This window comes from Geotrypetes seraphini, chromosome 1 (assembly GCF_902459505.1).
Source record: "Geotrypetes seraphini chromosome 1, aGeoSer1.1, whole genome shotgun sequence".
Classification (NCBI taxonomy): Eukaryota; Metazoa; Chordata; class Amphibia; order Gymnophiona; family Dermophiidae; genus Geotrypetes; species Geotrypetes seraphini.
This window is the reverse complement of record NC_047084.1, coordinates 168,808,147-168,829,511: the sequence shown is the minus strand read 5'-3', so window position 1 is coordinate 168,829,511 and position 21,365 is coordinate 168,808,147. Positions and strand designations below refer to the sequence as shown.

Genomic DNA, 21,365 nt, shown 5'->3' with positions numbered 1-21,365 from the left:
TGACGGCAGAAAAGGGCTATAGCCCATCAAGTCTGCCCACTCTATTGACCCTCCCTAACTACCCTCCTAGAGATCACACTCAGGTGGCAATACCTTTATACTGCCCTCGTAGAGATCCGACGAGGGCATCCCACTTGTTCTTGAAATCAGGCACGCTGTTGGCCATGATCACCTGCTCTGGGAGCTTGTTCCAATGATCAACCACTCTCTCTGTGAAGAAATACTTCCTTGTGTCGCCATGAAATTTCCCGCCCCTGAGTTTCAGCGGATGCCCTCTTGTGGCCGAGGGTCCTTTAAGAAAGAAAATATCATCTTCCACCTCTACACGACCAGTGATATACTTAAATGTCTCGATCATGTCTCCCCTCTCCCTGCGTTCTTCGAGAGAGTATAGCCGCAATCTGTTCAGCCTTTCCTCGTACGTGAGATCCTTGAGCCCCGAGACCATCCTGGTGGCCATTCGCTGAACCGACTTAACTCTCAGCACATCCTTACAGTAATGTGGCCTCCAGAATTGTACACAGTAGTCAAGATGAGGTCTCACCATGGCTCTGTACAACGGCATAATGACCTCGGGCTTCCGGCTAACGAAGCTTCTACGGATACAACCCAGCATTTGTCTGGCCTTGGATGAAGCTTTCTCCACCTGATTGGCAGTTTTCATGTCTTCACTGATGATCACCCCTAAATCTCGTTCTGCCACAGTCCTAGCCAAGGTCTCCCCATTCAGTGTGTACGTTCTGCATGGATTATTATTGCCTAGGTGCATGACCTTGCATTTCTTTGCGTTGAAGTCCAGCTGCCAGGTCGAGGACCAATGTTCCAATAAAAGCAGGTCCTGCTTCATGCTGTCGGACAAATCGCTTTTACTTACAGTGTTACATAATTTGGCATCGTCGGCGAATAGTGTTATTTTACATTGAAGCCCCTGAGTTAGGTCTCCTACAAATATGTTGAAGTGGATCGGACCCAGGACTGAGCCTTGCGGCACTCCACTGGTCACTTCCGACGTTTTAGAGAGGTTACCATTTACCACCACCCTCTGAAGCCTACCGCTTAGCCAGTCATTGACCCATGCCGTTAGAGTAACCCCTAGTCCCATGGATTTCATCTTGCTCAATAACCTGCGGTGGGGGACGCTATCAAAAGCTTTACTGAAGTCCAAGTACACGACGTCCAGGGACTCTCCAGAGTCCAGCTTCCTTGTTACCCAGTCAAAGAAGCTGATAAGATTGGATTGGCAGGACCTGCCCTTGGTGAATCTATGTTGGTGGGGATCGCGTAGATTCTCCTCGTTCAGGATCATGTCTAATTCACGCTTGATTAGTGTTTCCATGAGCTTACTCACTATAAATGTGAGACTTACCGGCCTGTAATTCGCAGCCTCTGCCCTGCAACCCTTTTTGTGCAGAGGAACGACGTTGGCTGTTTTCCAGTCCAAGGGGACTCTTCCCTTACTCAGGGAGAGATTGAAGAGCATGGATAACGGTTCCGCTAGGACATCACACAGCTCTCTGAGCACTCTGGGGTGTAGATTGTCTGGTCCCATGGCTTTGTTCACCTTGAGTTTTGATAGCACGTCATAGACGTCGGCCGGTGTAAACTCGAAGTTCCAAAACGGGTCTTCTGAGCTTTGCTTTGCCTGCAGCTGTGGGCCGGACCCTGGTGCCTCACAGGTGAAGACTGAGCAGAAGTATTCATTTAGTAGTTCGGCTTTATCTGTATCAGATTCTACATAATTCCCATCAGGTTTTCTAAGGCGTATAATCCCATCTGTGTTTTTTTTTCTATCACTAATATACCTGAAGAAGGATTTGTCCCCTTTCTTAATGTTCTTTGCTAGGCTTTCTTCTACTCGAAGCTTGGCTTCTCTGACTGCCGATTTGACAGCTGTAGACTTGGCCGTATATTGTATTTTAGCCTCCTTATCCTCCGAGCGTTTATAGGAAATAAATGCTCGTTTCTTGTCCCTAACGAGGTCCGAGATCTCTGCGGTGAACCATTGGGGTCTGTTGTTTCTTTGCCGTTTACTTACCAATTTTATGTAGCGGTTTGTTGCTACGTGTAGGGTAAATTTCAGTGTTGACCATATAGCCTCCACATTGTCAGATACAGCTTGGTTTTGCAGTGCCCGATGGACGAAGTCTCCCATACGTTTAAAGTCTGTGCCCCGAAAGTTGAGTACTTTTGTTGTCGTGCTTGTTTTAGGGAATCCTTTTCTCAGGTTGAACCATACCATGTTGTGGTCGCTGAAAGCTAGCTTATCGCCTACGGAGACCCCCGAGACGCTTTCTCCGTTGGTGAGTACCAGATCCAGTATCACCTGAGCCCTAGTGGGCTCTAATACCAATTGTTTGAGTCGTGCTCCCCTTAGTGAGGATAAAAGCCTTCTGCTGCTGCTGGTTGACGCTGAGAGTGTGTTCCAGTCTGCATCAGGCATGTTGAAGTCCCCCAGCAGTACCGTATCCCACCGTAAAGTGATATTCTCTATGTCATTGATTAGTTCTATGTCCTTGTCTTCCAGCTGTTTTGGAGGTCTGTATATTACACCAAGATACAAGCATTTTTCTTTGCCTCTGGCCAGGTTTACCCAGAGGGATTCCCCGGTGTATTTGACATCTGTGATTCTCGTAGTTTTGATGGCTTCTTTGGTGTATAGTGCCACTCCTCCTCCTAACTTGCCTTCTCTGTCTTGACGTAGTAAGTTGTAACCTGGTATAGCCATGTCCCAACCATGAGAGTCCGTGAACCAAGTCTCGGAAATCGCAATTATATCCAGGTCAGCAGTCATTATTTTGGTCTCCAATTCCAGAATTTTATTGCCTAGACTGTGTGCATTAACATACATAGCCCTCCATACCTTATGATTGCTGGGATCCCGTGAGATGTTTCCCATCTGGACTGGTGCGGCACCTAAAGAATTGTTTGCAATGTGAGTACTTACCACGGGCTCAGGTTTGGGGTTGCAACTCCCCTTCTCCGGATAGTTACTTACCTCGGGCCCAGGAGTGGGGTTGTGACTTCCCTTCTCTGGGTAGTTACTTACTGTAGTGGTACCCCCCCCAACTTACCTAGTTTAAAGCCCTACGAAGCAGTCGTGCTAGTCGATGTCCGAAGACATTCTTACCTCTACTGGTTAGATGGACTCTGTCTGATCCCTGAAGTCCCTGCAGTACTTCTCCATGGTTGAGGAATCCAAAGTTCATCTCCCTGCACCACTCGTGTAGCCACTCGTTGGTCCTCTGGATGCGCTCATCCCTAGTTCTGCCCTTGCCTCTAACTGGCAGGATCGAGAAGACCACCTGCGCTCCCAAACGCCTCAGCTTCTCTCCCAGGGCTCTGAAGTCTCTAGGTATATTCTCCGTGGTGTTCCTGGCGGTGTCATTTGTTCCGACGTGGATGAGAAGCATAGGGAAGTGGTCTTGGGGCGTGAGAAGTCTATCTAGACAGGCGGTGACGTCTCGGATCCTGGCTCCCAGCAGGCAGCAAACCTCCCTCGACTGCATGTCTGGTCTGCAGATTGGTCCCTCGGTGCCCCTCAGCATGGAGTCCCCAATAACCACTACTCTGCGCTTCTTCGGGGGGAGTTGATCAGTTGTTTCCGGAGCTGGAGCCGTGGGTCGGACCTCGTCCTGCATCTCGTCGGCATTCTCTTCCTGTAAGATCTGGAATCTGTTCTTCAGGGTAAGTTGTGGGGTAGATGTAGAACTGCCCTGTTGGTGAGAAAAAGAAGAAGGTGAAGAAATTGAATAAGGGGGGGGGTCTCCTATGCTTACCCGTGGAGGAGGTTACCAGCTGCCAGGAATCAGAGTCTCCAGCCATTTCCTGTACCCCAATCGTAGGTCTCATGGCTGAAGGTTTTGGCATCGCGAGGATGGATTTGTCTTGCGCCGGTTCAGAGATTTGGGACAGTTCCTGGATGACGCCGTTGATGAAGGCCACATCCTCTCAGATGCTTCTCAAGCACTTCACTTCCTCCCTTAGGTTCCTTAGTTCCTGCAAAATGCCTCCTTCCAGCTGGTCCACCTCCTCCGTCTGCGTGGAGACTGTAGTGTACTGCTGGGGGGTGGCCTCAGTCTGCACAGAGACCTCTGTCCACCGTCCTGGGTCCGCCTCCTGCTGCATGTAGGCCGGGACCACCTCCTGAGTCTCCTCGGTAACCGGACTGCTGGTCTTGATTGTGGTCTTGGCGCTTCTCGTTCTCCCTGCCATATCCGAGTTGTGTTGCGTGGGGCTGTCTGTAAACAAATCAGAAAAATTAGATTAGAAAACTCTGTCTGTTAGAGAAGTTTGTCTGCGAGTCTGCAATTAGGCTTTTCGCAAAGGCGCTCTCGCTAAGGCGAGCGCCTTTGCCGCGCGCCGAATGGCTGCGCGCCGTTGTCTCGCCTCCTTTTATAGAGGAGCCTGGTCGCAAGCTGCTGACGCGATGGGGGTGGGCGGAGCTACTCTCGCCGCTACCCCGATGTCTCCTTCAGCTGTGCTGGCGCTTCTCCGCTCCCCTAGCGCCTCGCACAGCTCTCCCTTGCCTCCTTCTCTGCTCTCCTCTCTCCGATGCCTGCTTCTGCCTCGTGCAGTACTAGCAGCAGCAGCGCCTGTTGGGTCGTCTCCTTTTATGGAGGAGCCCGGTTGCAAGCTGCTGACGCGATGGGGTGGGCGGAGCTACTCTCGCCGCTACCCCGATGTCTCCTTCAGCTGTGCTGGCGCTTCTCCGCTCCTCTAGCGCCTCGCACAGCTCTCCCTTGCCTCCTTCTTTGCTCTCCCCTCTCTCCGATGCCTGCTTCTGCCTCGTGCAGTACTAGTAGCAGCAGCGCCTGTTGGCTCGCCTCTTTTTATGGAGGAGCCCAGTCTCAAGCTGCTGACGCGATGGGGGTGGGCGGAGCTACTCTCACCGCTATCCCGATGTCTCCTTCAGCTGTGCTGGTGCTTCTCCGCTCCCCTAGTGCCTCGCACAGCTCTCCCTTGCCTCCTTCTCTGCTCTCCCCTCTCTCCGATGCCTGCTTCTGCCTCGTCATGCCAATTTCCAGATTGTTTATAAATATGTTGAAGAGCATGGGCCCAAGCACCGAATTCTGCGGCACTCCACTGGTGACGCTTTTGCAGTCCAAGTATTGTCCATTTACTCCCACTCTCTGTTTCCTATCCGCCAGCCAGTTTTTAATCCACTTGAGCATTTCACCCTCGATTCCATGGCTCACAATTTTTCAAAGTAGTCATTCATGTGGAAACTTGTCAAACGCCTTCTGAAAATCCAGATATATAATGTCGACCGGGTCACATTTGTCTATTTGCCTGTTTACTCCCTCGAAGAAGTGCAGCAAGTTCGTCAAGCAAGATCTTCTTTTGCTGAAGCTGTGCTGGCTGGTCCTTATCAGATTGTGTCCGTCAAGGTGCTCAATGATGCGGTCCTTTATCAGCGCCTCTACCATCTTTCCCGGTACTGAGGTCAGACTCACCGGTCTGTAGTTTCCCGGACCACCCCTCGAACCTTTCTTGAAGATCAGTGTAACATTCATCACCTTCCAGTCTTCCGGAATCCTTCCTGATTTGATCAACAGATTGGCTATTAGTTGAAGCAGTTCAGCTATAGCCCCTTTTGATTCTTTGATTACTCTCGAATGGATGCCATCCGGTCCCGGGGATTTATCATTTTTAAGCCTATCAATCTGCCTGCATACCTCTTCTAGACTGTCAGTTTCCCGTCTTCATTTCCAGCATATAGCCTGTCTGCTTCCGGTATGTTGTGTATATCCTCTTCAGTAAACACAGACGCAAAAAATGTGTTCAGTTTGTCAGCGATGGCTTTGTCCTCCTTTAGCACTCCCTTTATTCCATGGTCATCCAACGGTCCCACCGCTTCCTTCCCCTTAATATATCGTTTCCCCTTAATATATCGAAAGAACGGCTTGAAGTTTTTTGCTTCCTTGGCTATTTTTTCCTCGTCTCTTTTGGTCCCTGCTTTGATGCTGTTTGTGTTTTTTCCAGTTTTCATCCATTTTCGACCTTTTCCATTCCTTAAACGAAGTCTTCTTGTCTCTGATCGCTTCCGTCACCACTACAGTGAGCCACGCCAGTTCTTTGTTCTTTTTCTTCTTGGATCCCTTGTCAATACACGGTATATATAGATTTTGTACCTCGGTGACTGTGTCTGCAGACTCAGGGTGACAGATGGCCCAGCAGAAGGCTCTTCCTTGCTTCAATTAGACTTGTTTCCTTTTCAGATGGCAGCCTGAATTCCAGCATCATTGGAAATGATGCCATCTTGGTGCTGGTGCACCTGTATGCAGTGTATAGTGTAATTGCAAGTCTTGGTTTTTGATGGTCCCCAGCCACACAGCTATACACCCTTGTGGGTGATGCACTAAACTGGTTTTTCTCATCTGGGACTGCATAAGGAGGCTTTCAGGAAGAGCGTGTGAGGGCAGGAGTGAAGCTTGCTTTGGAAGGGAGGTCTTATGAATCTGGTGATTGCTCTTACCCCACAAGAAGACTAGCTAGGGGATGGTTTTAGACTCATGGGCCCGATATCACTCCTAATCCCTAAGGAGAAGTGGGTAGAATTATTGTGAGACTCTGAAGAGGACTGGCTTGGGGAGTAATGGGCAAGGAACTAGAAGAGGAACCTTGATGATTAGATTATTGCATAAGGAAGAATTGGGACCCTCATTAACTCCATAGTATCGGCCTTAGAAATGGTGATCCCTTTTGTTGCAAGTAGGAATCCTTTACTGGGTAGGGATGCACAAGCTGCTGAAAGCATTTCCTCTGCCCTCTCCCAATATCTCCTTTCCTCCTTTCCACCCCCAATCCATTTGCTTTCTCTCTTCCATTCCTTTCCCCCATGCCTAACACCTCTCTCTTTCTTCCTCCCCATCCCTCCACCCATAGGTCCATTATCTCTCTCTTCCATTCTATCCTCCCCAGCCCAACACCTCTCTCTCTCTCTTTCTTCCAATCATAGGTCCTTTATCTCTCTATCCCTTCCTCCTCTCCCTCCACCTTTAAAATCAAGCCTTCCCTCTTTCATACACTGTCTGTGGCCTGCACCGTGGCTTTTCCTGTAACCTGTCCTGCCCCTTCTGACAGAACTTCCTGTTTTGCAAGGGCAGGATGGGAATGTCCTGGTACAGGCTGCAGACAGTGTATGAGTATCACTGCTAAGGACAGAGAGAAGACTTGATTTTAAGGTTATACTGGGGAGGGGTGGTGGTGGATTTAGATAGCTCTGTGGAACTGCAGGCAGAGCGGGGAGGGAGAGATGCTGGGCTGTGCATGGGGGAAGGGAGAAGAGAGGATAATGCTATACAGTATGATTAATTATTAGCTGTGTTAACATTTTTAAATCGTGACAATGCATAAACTGCGATCATGGTGCAGCCCTAATTTTTGAAATGTTGACGTTGAATATTGACTTATTGTTCAAAATATTTTATTTCCCTTGCCTCGTTTTTAACATCTAATGATGCTTATTTGTTTTTTTATGTTCAAAAAGTTTTGAGTACAACAGAAAACCAACAATAAAGTAAACCGTACAGGATAAATTGTGGCACTCATGTTTCTTTTTCACCCCATAGCACTCCCCCCAACCCCCAGAAACAAAAGCAATGAGGCCCAGTGTAAAAGACCCAACGTCAAAAATACAGAAAACAAAGACGACCTCAAACCAATCCCCCCATCACTCTTTCAGAGAAACAATACAAGATATCCATCCAATAAACATGAAACATCAAGAATAGCCTAACCCTCCCAGCCTCCCAAATTCCCTCTCCACCCCCAAACCCCTCTCCAATTGCATCTTAGGAAACAAAGGAAATAGCGAAAGATAGAGGAAGAAAGAGAAACAAAGAAAGAGAAGAAAGAAAAAAACCCAAAACAAAAAAACAGCAAGCAAGACGGATGAGTCTCACTGGTAGCAGCAAACAGAAAAGCACAAAGCCACCTTTAAAGCCCATTCAGAATATCACTACGTGCCTTATGAGATAAAGAGAGAATGTACGGCCTCCACACCTGAAGGAAAACCTTTTTCTTCTTAGGCGTGGACTGTTCCTGGTTTTTATTGTCATTTTAGTATCTTTGACCATTCAGGTAAATGGCATTAAATATGTTTCTTAAGGCTGGCTCTGATTGTACAGCATGAAGAAGATACAGTGCAACAAAATGCTAAATCCTTAGGGGACAGATACAGAGTGAAATGGGATGATTAATTGTGGCCATTTCATTGCAGCTGTGCTGAAACAGCCACAATGAATCGTCCCATTCTGGGTTTGTGTGGTATTGAAGCAGCAGCGGCAGTATAAGAGAGGAGGCAATGGCAGGAGAGGAGCAGCTGCGGTGTTGGTGGCAACAGCAGTGGCAGTAGAGGAGTGGTGGTGCAGAGCAATCCTGGTAGGTTACAGCTCTCTTCCCTCCCTCCCAAGTCCTCATGTCAGTTGAGGGCCAGGCCCAGAGTTGCAGGTACATAAATGAGCAGCAGAAACAGGAAGCTTGACAGATCGCAGATGGGGAGGAAAGGGGGAGGAAAGAATATTTTTTGGGGGGCATCCCTCCCAAACAATGATTCGTTGTGGCCATTTGTTTCATGGGCCGATTCAGCGCTGAAATGGCCTCAAAGAAAAGGCTGCGATCAATCGTCCTAGACCCGATATAGAGAAGCTGTTAGTTGGGAACAGGGTTGAGAGGTTGTTCATTATGGGATGAGACTGACTGTACTCAAATACTGCACAGGTAGAGAACTGGATCGGATGAGCCAATTGGCTTTTTATCTGGTGTTTCCGGGGTCAGTGCTGCCATTCCAGCCATATTGCTGCAGTAAAGACAATAAGACAACCCTATGAATTGTCTCTGCACAGTTCTGTCTATTCTGTCAACTACAGTTCAAACAATTATAGCATGGAGGTGAATGTAACAAAATAGCAGCATGGACATCTTTTCAGTGATAACCAATCGGTGGGAGTGGGTATTTCTCCATTTGAAATACAGATGTAGTTCATTGGAATGTGCTGTTTTTCTATATTAGATTTGTTGATTTTAGGCTCACCTGATTTGATCTTTTTTTTCAAGCAGAATTACAAAATATCCTATTAATCCATCCTAACACATATTCTTGTACCTGTATGTTTGTACAGGTATGTGGAGAGTTCTAAAGATGTGACAGGAGATGACAATATATCAAAACTGAATCCAATTGCATTAAGCTGCAACCTCAACATTGCAGCTTGTAAGTTGAAGCAATCAGACTGGCGAGCAGCCATTGAAAGCTGCACTGAGGTATGTTGAAGTTCTTAGAGCCTGATGTAAGCATTTTGCAAGAAAATGCACTTGCATGGAATTTGCTGCTGCAGGAAATTAGGAATTGATGAATATTTTAACTTATTGGAAATGGACTAAAGGCTGGCTTTTAAACTGTTTTTTGATGCACTCAAGGGGTTGGAAGATGTGGATAATTGAGGGAGCTATAAGTATTATGGGTAAGATGTGATGAAAGAGAATATGTATTATATTTCTGCTTATTTAATTATAAGTTGCTTTGAGCCTTGCATTCTTGGCAACTGCCAAATTTAATAAATGAAATTGTAGTTTGTACAGTTCTGATAAACATGGGTCTTTGTCCCAAGAATTTTATTGAATCACGAGGAAAGGTGAGAGAAAAAATAGTTTAGATTACAACAGAATGTGTCTCAAATTTTTGACAGCAGCCATTCAGGGAGCGGCATGGGGCCAGGCAGGAGCGTGAAAAGCTCGCGCCTGCCTTGTGCACTGCTCCCCCCGCAACAGATGAAGAGGCAGCCGTCCAGCGAGGGAGGGGCAGGAGCATGGAAAGCTCCTGCCGATACAGCGCTGGTAAAGAAAAGTGTGTGTTGTCAGTTTCGTAAAATGTAAGGATGGTCGCACCCCCACAATGTTAGGTTGGAGGGGTTAAGTGAAAGGCGTCCTGACAAACGCTGGTCCCAGGTTCAGTTCCCTCACCGATGACTCACCAGAAAGTAGAATAAAGAAGGCATAGCCAGAGGTGTTTGCATAAAGAATAAATATTATAGAAATAGTCTTACAGAAAAGTAATATTTATAAGCATTACAATTAAGCAGAGAGCATTACACTTAAGCAGAGAGCAAAGCAGTCTTGCTGCCTTACAGAGTCCAGAAGGAAGTGTGACGTTTCAGGGAAAGGCAGAGAGAGAGAGAAAGGGGGATGGGGTGATGTTTCGTGTTCCATAGATAAAGAGAAGGATAGACAGAGAGATAGAGAGAGCTCAAGAGAGAACCAGAGTGCCAAGCCCAGAGCCAAGAGATAGCTAGATAGAAAGAGAGAGAGAGGGCCAAGACCCCTCTCTTGATAGCTTGATAGAAAAAGAGACATATTGATAGAGCAGAGAGTAGGCTTTTATACCTTGGAATCTTATTCTGACTAGAGAAAATATTGTATCTCCCAGTATCTTTCTGTTTAGAACTTGCAAACTGTTTGAGACAATGGTCAATTTAATTGACAAAGGAGAGTGTGACATCTGCAAGCATGGTGATGGGATTAAGTCTCTGGCTTGATCTGTGCACCATTGTCCTAAGCACCCTCTTAATCAGACATTAACACCTTTTAGCTAGTCATGATTCAATCAGGGAAACTTAAAACATATCAGGGATACTTAACACAGTCTCCCTGCACGAAGGGTCTATCTGCCTTCCCATGCCAGGGTCAGATTGATATAATTTCCCATAGGCCTCTAGGCTGACATGTGTGTGTTTAAAAAAGTTATATTCGCTCCATAAGACGCACCTACATTTCCACCAGCTTTTTTTGGGGAAAAAGTGCGTCTTATGGAGTGAAAAATACGGTAAATAAAAACTTATGTGTTATATATTCAAGAACAGAAACTCAGAATGTTTACAAGCACACTGGAATTTTATTTCTTACAGAGGAGAATTAATTATAACATTAAACAGGGAATTCAGTAGATGCAGTTACAAATAGGATCTTTAAAAACAAGATAAAATGTTGCTAAAGTAGAATGATTAATTTAGCTGGGTTCAAAAGTTACTCACTATGATGCAGGCCCTGCTGGTCGAAAAGTCCTTTAGTTGCAGTGGAGACCACATGTTTCAGCTATGGTCCAGCGAGAGACACACATGATTTCAGTGATGGTTCGAAGAGAAAAGTGTCATCTAATTCCTCAGCCTGTACACCTAAAAGAGCTGTCTCAGCATTTACTGCAAGATTACAATATACTAGCTTGCTCACATATTGAAACACTTGATCCCAAAAGCCTTGCAAAGAAGAACTCCCCCACTACATATGGAAAAATGTGTGTGTATATACGAGTATATATGAATTCTTAACAGGCATTAGGGCATTGTATAGGGGTCACACTGCACAAATCCTCCTTAATGGAGAGCTCAAATCCTATTTTGTGTTAGAAAGGGGCACTCGGAAGGGGTGTGACCCCCCTCTATGTTATTTGTTCTCTCCTTGGAGCCACTGGCAGCTCAAATTAAACAATTGCCAGCGATCCAAGGAATAACCATTGGTTCTAAAGAATTTAAGATCAACTTTTTTTGCAGATGATATGCTTATTTTTCTTAATCAAGCTACTCCGGGAGTTCCCCAACTGATTTCTATCATTCAACATTTCAGGTCTTTCTGTTGTCTAAAATAGGAGCCCTTCTTTACCACTGGTGTGGAATAAGGGAACTTTGAAGTACTTTGGGTATTTACAGTGGTACCTCGGTTTACGAGTGTACTGGTTTGCGAGTGTTTTGCAAGACGAGCAAAACACTCAGCAAACTTTTGTCTCGTAAACCGAGCACTGCCCCAATAAACGAGCACTCAGCAATGGTGGCCCAGGGGTAAGAACTTGCCTGCGGGTGCTGCACAGCAATTCCAAAGTGTTGCCTTCCTTCCTCGGGGTCCCCATGCGGCTGCCCTCCTGCTTCTGCGATGCCTCTGCCGTCCGTCAGCGCTCTCCCAGCTCCCATCTAAACTGGCCATCCTGAATGAGCATGCGCGCGACTTCTCTCTCCTCTCCTAAGGCACCCCCCCCCCCCACAACACGCTCACCACGTACAAGCATGCAGGACGTCCTTGTACATGGTGAGCGTGTTGTCAGGGGAGCGGCTGCCTTAGGAGAGGAGAGAGAAGTCGCGCGCATGCTCATTCAGGATGGCCAGTTTAGATGGGAGCTGGGAGAGCGCTGACGGACGGCAGAGACATCGCAGAAGCAGGAGGGCAGCCGCATGGGGACCCCGAGGAAGGAAGGCAACACTTTGGAATCACTGTGCAGCACCCGCAAGCAAGTTCTCACCCCTGGGCCACCATTGCAAACTTCGGTTGTGGAACGAATCTTCTGAGTTTGCATTAAAGCCTATGGGGAACTTTGCTTTGAAAAACGAGCATTTTGGATTACGAGCATGATCCTGGAACGGATTATGCTTGTTAACCAAGGTACCACAGTATCTGGCTTTTTAACCACCACCCTCTGGCATCTGTCCGTCAACAAGCTCTAATCCAGTTCACTATTTTGGGCCCTAACTTCAGCCAGTGGAGTTTAAGAGCCTCCTATGAGGAACCGTGTCAAAGGCTTTGCTGAAATCTAAATAAATTACATCTGGCACATGACTTGATATAATTCTCTGGTCACCCAAAGAATTCAATCACATTCATTTGGCACAATTTCCTTTAGTAAACCCATGTTGCCTCGGATCTTTGTAATCCATTAGATTCTAAGAATTTCACTATCCTTTCCTTCAGCAACATTTCCATTATTTTTCCAATAACCGAAGTGAGGCTTACCGGCCTGTAGTTTCCCCACTTCATCTGTACAACCACCATTCGCTCTTCTCTTGTCCTGCGGAACCTCTCCAGTCTCTAAAGATTTATTGAACAAATCTTTAAGAGGACCCACCAGCACCTCTTGGCACTCCCTCAATATCCTGGGATGGATCCCATACGATCCCATAGCTTTGTCCACTTTCAGTTTTTCAAGTTGTTCATAAACACTTTCTTCCGTGACCGGTGCAGTATCCACTCCATTCTCAGGTGTAACTTTGCTATCCAATCGTGGTCCTTCATGTTTTTCTTCCGTGAATATCGAACAAAAGTATTTGCTTTGTCCTCATCACTCTCCACATAGCGGTTCATACCTTCTTTCAGTCTTGTAATTCCATTTTTTGTCTCTCTCCATTCACTAATATACCTGAAAAAATTTGTCTCCCTTTTTTATATTTATAGCCATTTGCTCTTCTGTGTGTACTTTTGCCATACATATGCCGGTGGGGGGGAAGGGGGGGGCGTTGTGTGTGTGACCAAGCCTCATGGAAGGGTGCCAACCTCCCTTGCTATGCCACTGGGTGGGGTAATTTTATAGATTGGTATCTATTCTTTAAAAAAAAAACCAGAAAAATTGGTATTAGTGTATTTGCCTATTTTATATACTCTTACTGAACATTGGGTTTGAGTCTGTAACTGTTTCTTTATTCATACAACTGTAACCCTTTTTCAGTTTCTATTATTTGATCATTGCATTGCATTGTATTGTACTGGTATTACGTTGTTTTGATAATAAACAGATACACATAAAAAATGAGATATCAAATTGGAGCTGCAGAAGCTACTGTACTTTCTCCAATTTTTTTATTGGACACCATTGATAAATCAGATACCTGATCTTCGCTTCATGTATTTACAGTACATTATTGCATGGAGCATCTACAATAACAGTGCATTTGATCAAGCTGAGCTTCCAAGGTTTTTTTTTTTTTTTTGGGGGGGGGGCATTATTTCAGCTCTTGTACTTCTTCATAGGCTGGCTACTCCTGTAGAATGGACTGTCCATTATACAGGAGTAGCCAGCCTATGAAGAAGTGCAAGAGCTGAAATAATGTACCCCCCCAAAAAAAAAACCTTGGAAGCTCAGCTTGATCAAATGCACTGTTAAGATCAGGTATCTGATTTATCAATGGTGTCCAATAAAAAAATTGGAGAAAGTACAGTAGCTTCTGCAGCTCCAATTTGATATCTCATTTTTTATATACTTATATAAAACATGAGTAGACCTGATCATGGGAGTTGTTCACTTGTGTGCCTGACTCTCTCTTGTCCAATGCAAAAAACATTATTGCTTTCCTGTAACAGATGTTTTCCATAAACAGCAGGATTGATAAGGCACACAATTCATTCTATCTCCCTGGGAGTTGAATTCATTCTTGAGCTGAGAAGATTGCTTTGTCTGGGAAGGGCCATGCATGCTCAAAACTTTATACCAAGTTCTGGGCCATGTGCAGTGAAGTCTCTGACTGAGCCTGGTGTGTTGGTGCCCTCCCCTAGCTCTAGTAAGCTTTAAGCTTACTGAGCATGTGCAGGAAGTCCTACTCATCGAGCCCCCTCCTCTCCTTCTGTCAGTTTTATCTCTAGCAATAGAAGAAATGGGGAGGAGGGGATGGCGGGTGGGCAAGTGTGGCTGCATTCCTCTGCTGTCTACGGAGAATATCTGTTACAGGTGAGCAACAGTGCTTTACTGTTGTGCTGAAGTCAGGTTATGGTATTACATTGTATCCTTGGCGCATATAATGGCTGGCATTCATTGTCTTTTTTTAGGCTCTTGAACTTGATCCATCAAACACCAAAGCGCTTTACAGACGGGCTCAGGGCTGGCAGGGTTTGAAAGATTATGACCAAGCTTTGGTAAAAAAAAAATTTTAAATTATTTGTTAACTTAGCTATTTCCAATCTTGTTTTTAGTCTTGCTTTTAATGTTTGTCTGCTTTTGTTTCAAGGAGGACCTAAAGAAGGCTCATGAAATAGCACCAGAAGACAAAGGTATTTTTGTGTGGGATGGGATACCTCGTCACATTCACTACCACCCTTCTGTTAGGAGTGCTGAATATCAAGCTAGGCATAATCTCTGTTTTGTAGATACTTCTTTGTGGTGCCATCAGGAATAGCTGAATTCTATAAATATGCAATCATTTCTGTTTTGTAAGGATTGAAGCGAGCAGGGCTTTGTGTCCAGTGCGATGCTGGCAGCCTTTTTGTACAGCAAGGCTTAAAGCACCCATTTTCTTTTAAGCTAGGAAGAGTAGCCCTCCAAACTTCCTCTGTCCCAACCAAAGTAAGAGTAGGGGAGGGAGGAGTAGCCCCTTTGAAGTCTGCTATAGCTCCTTTAGGGCCTAACTTAAAACTGTGGCATATGTGTCCATCAGTCTTCCCACTTCCTTCCTCAGTCTATTTTTCTACTTTTTAAAAAATTATTCCTGGGCCGTGCGGAGAGCGGGAGAGACGCATTTTCCCTGAGCTCCGCGGTCTCGCTCCTATCCAGCCTCCCTGCGCTAAACTCTGCACGCAAAATCCAGCCCGCTCTCACCCACGGCATCGCTGGTGGCGTATGGACAAGTTTGTCCAAAAAAACAGCGGGGAGATGGCCTCAAGATCGGGGAAGAAGGAGCGAGGCACACTGAAATCCGGGCCTACTGGTGGGGACAAGATGGCGGGCGCGCCTGACGCGGCGGACACGGTGAGCGAGGACACGCTTGCTCGACTGACCGAGGCGGTGGTGGCTGCGTTGGGCACCCGCCTAGATAAAGTGCACGACACCCTGGCAACTCTCACCACGACGGTGGCGGAGTTCAATGGCAGGGTGCAGGAGGTGGAGCACCGAGTTAGCTCTGCAGAGGATACCCTGACTTCAGTTCAGGAGGAGCTACAACGTCTGCAGAAAAAAATGACCCACTGTGAGGAAAAGCTGGATGACCTGGAGAATCGCTCCAGGCGGAACAACCTACGTTTGGTGGGCATCCCCGAATCAGTGATGGACGGGGACCTATTGGCTACCTTGGAAAAATGGCTGACGACCGAGCTGCTCGTGGCACATGGTCTGGGCCCCCTGCGTATTGAGCGCGCACACCGTCTTGGCAGGAAGCAGGATGGAGCGGCCAGGCCACGGGTGGTGATCATTCGGATTCTTAATTTTGCTCTGAAAGATCTGCTGCTCAAGAATTATAGACACAAACAGGATCTTCGGTTTCAGAATCAGCGTGTCTTGTTGTTCCAGGATTACTCGGCTCCAGTTGCCTCTCTCCGCAGGGGCTTTTCTCCCGTCTGCAAGCTTCTATCGGATAAGAAGATGAGATTCACGCTTCAGTTTCCAGCCAAGCTTCGGGTGCTGCATGATGGCCAACCATTTCTGTTTGACAACTGTGAAGCAGCGCGGGCGCAAGTATACCTGTGGTTTCCAGATCTAGCGCCCAGCACCTGAGGAGTGATGACATGTCCTGGTGGTTTCTCGTCTGCTTGTGAGAGGGTCTCTGAGGCGGGAGGCCTACCTGCTTGAAGAGACGCCTCGGACTGTTCTTTATTATTTTTCTTATTGAGCTGGAGGGGGTCCCTATTCAGGGGCCCTTTCCGCCGTAAGTGCATTCTGATATCCTGTTCTGTACCATGTGCTTAGTTTGCCCTCCAGTTGGAGGGTGCAGGGTTTGCGGCATGTGGTCCTGTTTCATAATAATGTTTCTGGTGGGGGTTGTGGATTGCTGGCCCCTGTATTCTGTTTTTCCACTTGTTTCCGTTTATTGGTCATAATCTTAGTATTAATGCTTAGATCACTGTTACAGTCTCACCTACTGCTATTGAAATCTTTCTCGCTTTCAATTATGTTCTTATTCTCCTTATGCAAATGGGTGCGGGCTTGCTGTGGGGGAGGCTGGGGAGGGGGGGACTTGGGCCTTTTGGGTCCCTTTTCTGGAGAGGTGGTATTTGGAGTGTGGGGGGGTCGGGGTGGGGGTGGGGGTGGGAATGGGATGGGGCAGGTAGGGGAAGGGGGGCGGGGAGGGACTCGTATGGTGGTAGAATGGTTGTGGATGGTAGAGGGTTGGTTGCTTGGTTGCTGGGGGGAGGGCTGGGACTCCTGGCAACGGCTTACTTTTCTATTGATCAGAGGGCCGAGCTGATCACTGTGTGGGATGTCACCTAAACGGGGTACGCGCTGTGTGACCTGGAATGTGTCGGGCATAAACTCCCCTATTAAGAGGACTAAGATTTTACAACACTTAGCCCGACACCAGGCGGACATTGTGGGGCTGCAGGAGACCAAACTTAATGAAAAGGAACATGGCAAATTAAGACGGTCCTGGGTGGGTCAGTGTTACTCTGCTTCTTCTCCCAAGGCGAAGGCCGGGGTGGCCTTGTTGATACATAAAGCGGTCCCCTTTGTACACTCACGAGTCACTACTGACCCGGAGGGCCATTATGTAATAGTCCAGGGTATGTTGAATCAGCGTCCAGTGATTTTGATATCAGTGTATGCTCCCAATATTGCTCAAAGGGCTTTCTATAAGAAGATTTTAGGGGTTATAATGTCTCTATCACAGCCGCCGGGGGTCCCTATGATATTCCTGGGGGACTTTAATTCTATTCTGGATCCAGTATTAGACTCCACAAGGGGGGATCTCCGTTTGTCGGGAAGGTCAGATAATGGGCTACAAGCGTGGATGTCTGCCCTTGATTTAGTGGATGTCTGGAGAACTTTGCATCCTGGTGAAAAGGATTTTACGCATACTTCGAGAGCGCATGATTCTTCATCCAGAATTGATTTTATTTTTCTCTCCCGTTCTTACTTCTCTGAGGTCCATAACTCCGAAATAGGAGCACTGGTCATTTCTGATCACACTCCGGTGTGGATGGATGTGAGCCTGGCGGGGGGTGCCCAGGGTGGAGGGGGACGCTGGCGGTTTCCGGTGGCCCTGTACTCGGACCCTGACTTTAAAGTATACCTCGAGAAACAGTGGCAGGACTATGTAGAGTTCAATGGGGGACATGCGGAGGAGGGGTGTCTTTTCTGGGAGGCAGCAAAGGCGGTGCTCCGTGGCGCTGTGTTGGCTTATTGTGCTCGCCGGAAGCAACTGATGGCAGCTAAGATCTTGGCCCTTGAGTGTAGGGTTCGGGAGAGTAGGCTTCTGGCCCTTCAATCCCCCACGATGTCTCATAAGCGGGATTTTCAGATGGCACAGTCAGCGCTCCATGCCCTTCTACATGAACGTGCCCAAAAATCTCTTTTTTACTACAAATATAGATTGCACCGTTTTGGCAACAAACCGGGCAGAATGCTGGCTCGGTTGACTAAGGCGCGGGGGGGATCCTCCTCCATCACCTCTCTTAAGGACTCTGGGGGGCAACTGGTTACCGCTCAACCTCATTTAGAGCGGCTCTTTGTCTCCTTCTATAGTTCTCTTTACTCGGCGGAGGTGGTGGATAGGGATGTCTCGATCAAGGACTATCTAGACTCTCTCCCCTTACCTCGGCTCTCTGAGTCGGACAGCGAGAGCTTGGCCTCCCCTATTACTCGGGAGGAGGTCTTGGGGGTTATTAAGACTCTTCCTCTTTGTAAATCCCCGGGTCCGGACGGCTTTAGTGGGGAGTTCTATCGTCTTCTGCGGGGCTATGTTGCAGATCCCCTGAAACGATACTTTCAGCAGTCTGTGGAAGGGGGGCATTTTCCGGTTGGATCTAATAGGGCGTTGATTACGGTCCTGCCTAAACCAGGTAAGGACCCGCTTCTGGTGGAGTCCTATCGCCCTATCTCGCTCATCAATGTGGATCTGAAAATATTGGCCCGGATTTTGGCCAATAGACTGGCTCCATTGGTGCCGTCGCTGGTTGGGATTGATCAAGCGGGCTTTGTGAAAGGGCGACAGGCGGGTCATAATGTTCGTAAGCTTTTGATTGCCTTGGCCCATTGTGATTCCAAAAAGCAACCGGCCCTGGCTATTAGTTTTGACTCTGAAAAGGCCTTTGACCGGGTTGAGTGGGCCTTCCTATTCCCGTTATTACATCGATATGGGGTGGCTGGGTTCTTTATGGGAGCTCTCCGTACCTTGTACGCAAGTCCTGAGGCGGCTGTGTTGATCAATGGACGGACATGTCCGGTTTTTTCCCTCCAGCGGGGTACTAGACAGGGCTGCCCTTTGTCCCCTTTGCTTTATATTTTATTTTTGGAACCCCTGTTATTACGTATTCGTACTCATCCCTTGCTTGTGGGTGTGGAGATGGGAGGCTCCTCATTGCGCTGCATGGCCTTTGCGGATGATATCATGGTTCTGCTCACGGATCCGGTATCGCACCTCTCCCCCTTGTTGGAACTGTTTGGGAAATTTGGGGAGCTCTCGGGCCTTAAACTCAATGTGTCTAAATCAGAGGCGCTGCCTATTCACCTACATATTTCTCACCTCTGGGCTGACTTTCCCATGAAGGAGGCCTCTTCGCAGGTAAAATATCTGGGTGTCTACATTCCTTCTTCTCTATCACGCCTTTATGAGATCAATATCAGGCCCTTGCTCCGGCGGACTATTGAGAGCCTCCGCCTATGGGGTGCTTTACCGGTTTCTCTGGCAGGACGCATTTTTCTGTATAACATGATGGTGGTGCCTCGGTGGTTATATCTGTTGCAGACTTTACCGATCTGGTTGCGCCGCACTGATCTGGAGGAATTATATGGAGCCCTGAGGGTGTTTTTGTGGCGGGGGCGAAGGCCTCGACTCCCCTTGCGTGTCTTGATGCTACCGGAGGCGCAGGGGGGTTTCGGTCTGTTAGACTTACGGGCATACAATCTGGCGTGTGGTATGAGATTAGTTCGAGATTGGTGTCTGGAGAGCTCCTCCTTCTTGACTTTTTCGGTGGAAAGGGATTTCTTGGATCCGGTTTCGGGTTTGTTTCTGTTGCATGCACCTTCGAATCAGCTAGACCTTTCTCAGAGAGGACATGTGGTGTGGGCGTATATGAGACTCATCTGGAAAGTGCTTTGTAAAAATCTGGGGGTTAATTATGGGGCTTCCCCTATGCTGCCTCTTGTGGGGAATTTACAATTTAGCCCGGGCAGTGATAATCGAGTGTTTCGGTTTTGGCATGCACGGGGGATCCGCAGGGTGGGGGACGTTCTTGATGATCATGGGGCCCTTCTTTCCATTACTGGACTGGCGTCATTATATGGGTTAGACCGAGCGGACGCCTTTAGCTATATGCAATTACGCCATTATGTGTTTAGCCTTGGGGAGACCGCTCGCCGCGCCTCGGTGGCGGAGAGCCTGGGACGGAGTCTGGCTTTGTGGGAGGATCCAGCTCCACGCCTGCGTTACTATGTCAATGAGCTACAGAGGCCGTTGTCGACTGAGCGGGCGGATTTGCTGGCTGGGGCATGGAGCGCTGACTTGGGGTGCATTATTCCGTCTCCCTTACTTTCCCACTGTTTTCTCCTCCTGCGCACTCTTTCCTGTAACATGCTACACAGGGAACAGGATTACAAATTCCTACAGAGAATGTTTATTTCTCCCCAGAGGGCTTATCGTGCTGGCTTTGCGGAGCATGCCCGATGCCCCAAATGCCCTGAGTGCCCTGCTACCTTGGGACATATGTTCTGGCATTGCCCTCTCATACAGGCCTTTTGGAGGCGAGTTTGGAGTTTCCTGTCCTCCCTATCCATCTCACTACCTGCCTGTTCTCCGGATATTGCACTTTTTTATGCTGGAGCGGCTCTCTCCAGTTGCTCTGGCGGGCAGAAATTATTGGTGTTCAAGGCTCTGCTCCTGGCCAAAAGGGCCATTCTGATATTCTGGCGAACTCCACATGCTCCCTCTTTTTCTCAGTGGCAAATGTTCCTTTACGAATTGGCGCTTGTGGAGCGTAGGATGGTGGGGACTCGGGATGAGGGCAGGTGGACTAAATTTCAAGACGTCTGGGAGGGATACTGGTTGTCTCTTCCCCATAGGGAGAGGAGTCTGCTGCTGAATAGTTAATCTTTTGGGTTGTGCTGTCTATGTGGGGGGGGGGGGGTCATCTGCTACTTCCCCTAACGCAGGGTAAGATGGGTCTCCTGCCATGGTATCTTTCTTACTGTATCCTACCGCTTTCTCTTTTTTCTTTTGTCCTTTTCTTTTATCCCTTTGGGAAGGTTGTACACCATACGGGCCTGGGTTGGGGAGGGGGGGGTTGGGGTGGGTGGGGTTTTCGGCTGGGGGTTTTTTGGGGGGTTATAATAAAATACTGTATTGGGCTTGAGTGGAGGTATGTTCACCCGCTGTTGAGGTACTCTAGATGTGTATGCATTTTGGCATTATAGACGTGTGTCTGTATTCTGTTGTACTATGTCTCCTTGCCTTTGCCCAATAAAGAAATATTATACATAAAAAAAAAAAAATTATTCCTCTTTTTGTCATCATCTCTTCCAGTCACACTGCCTATTCTCCTCTGTAGTCTTATTTTCCCAGGTTTCCTGCTGTTCTGCCCTCAGCGTACAGGGTAGAGGCTACACTTTCTAGGAGTAGAACTGGCATTTATTTTCTAGTTTGTCTTCTTTTGACCTTTCCCCTCCTTCCTCCACTACATCTTTTTCTTCTTCC

General features: G+C 47.6%; 1 protein-coding gene across 1 annotated transcript in view; it reads left to right on the top strand.

Annotated features, from left to right (window-relative positions):
- PPID (peptidylprolyl isomerase D) overlaps window positions 1–21,365 on the top strand; it is a 77,472-nt gene that overhangs the window by 51,144 nt on the left and 4,963 nt on the right. The window contains exons 7-9 of the mRNA XM_033941440.1: window positions 9,123–9,264; window positions 14,578–14,664; window positions 14,757–14,799. Coding sequence (XP_033797331.1) covers window positions 9,123–9,264; window positions 14,578–14,664; window positions 14,757–14,799 — 272 coding nt within the window. The remainder of the gene's footprint in view (window positions 1–9,122; window positions 9,265–14,577; window positions 14,665–14,756; window positions 14,800–21,365) is intronic.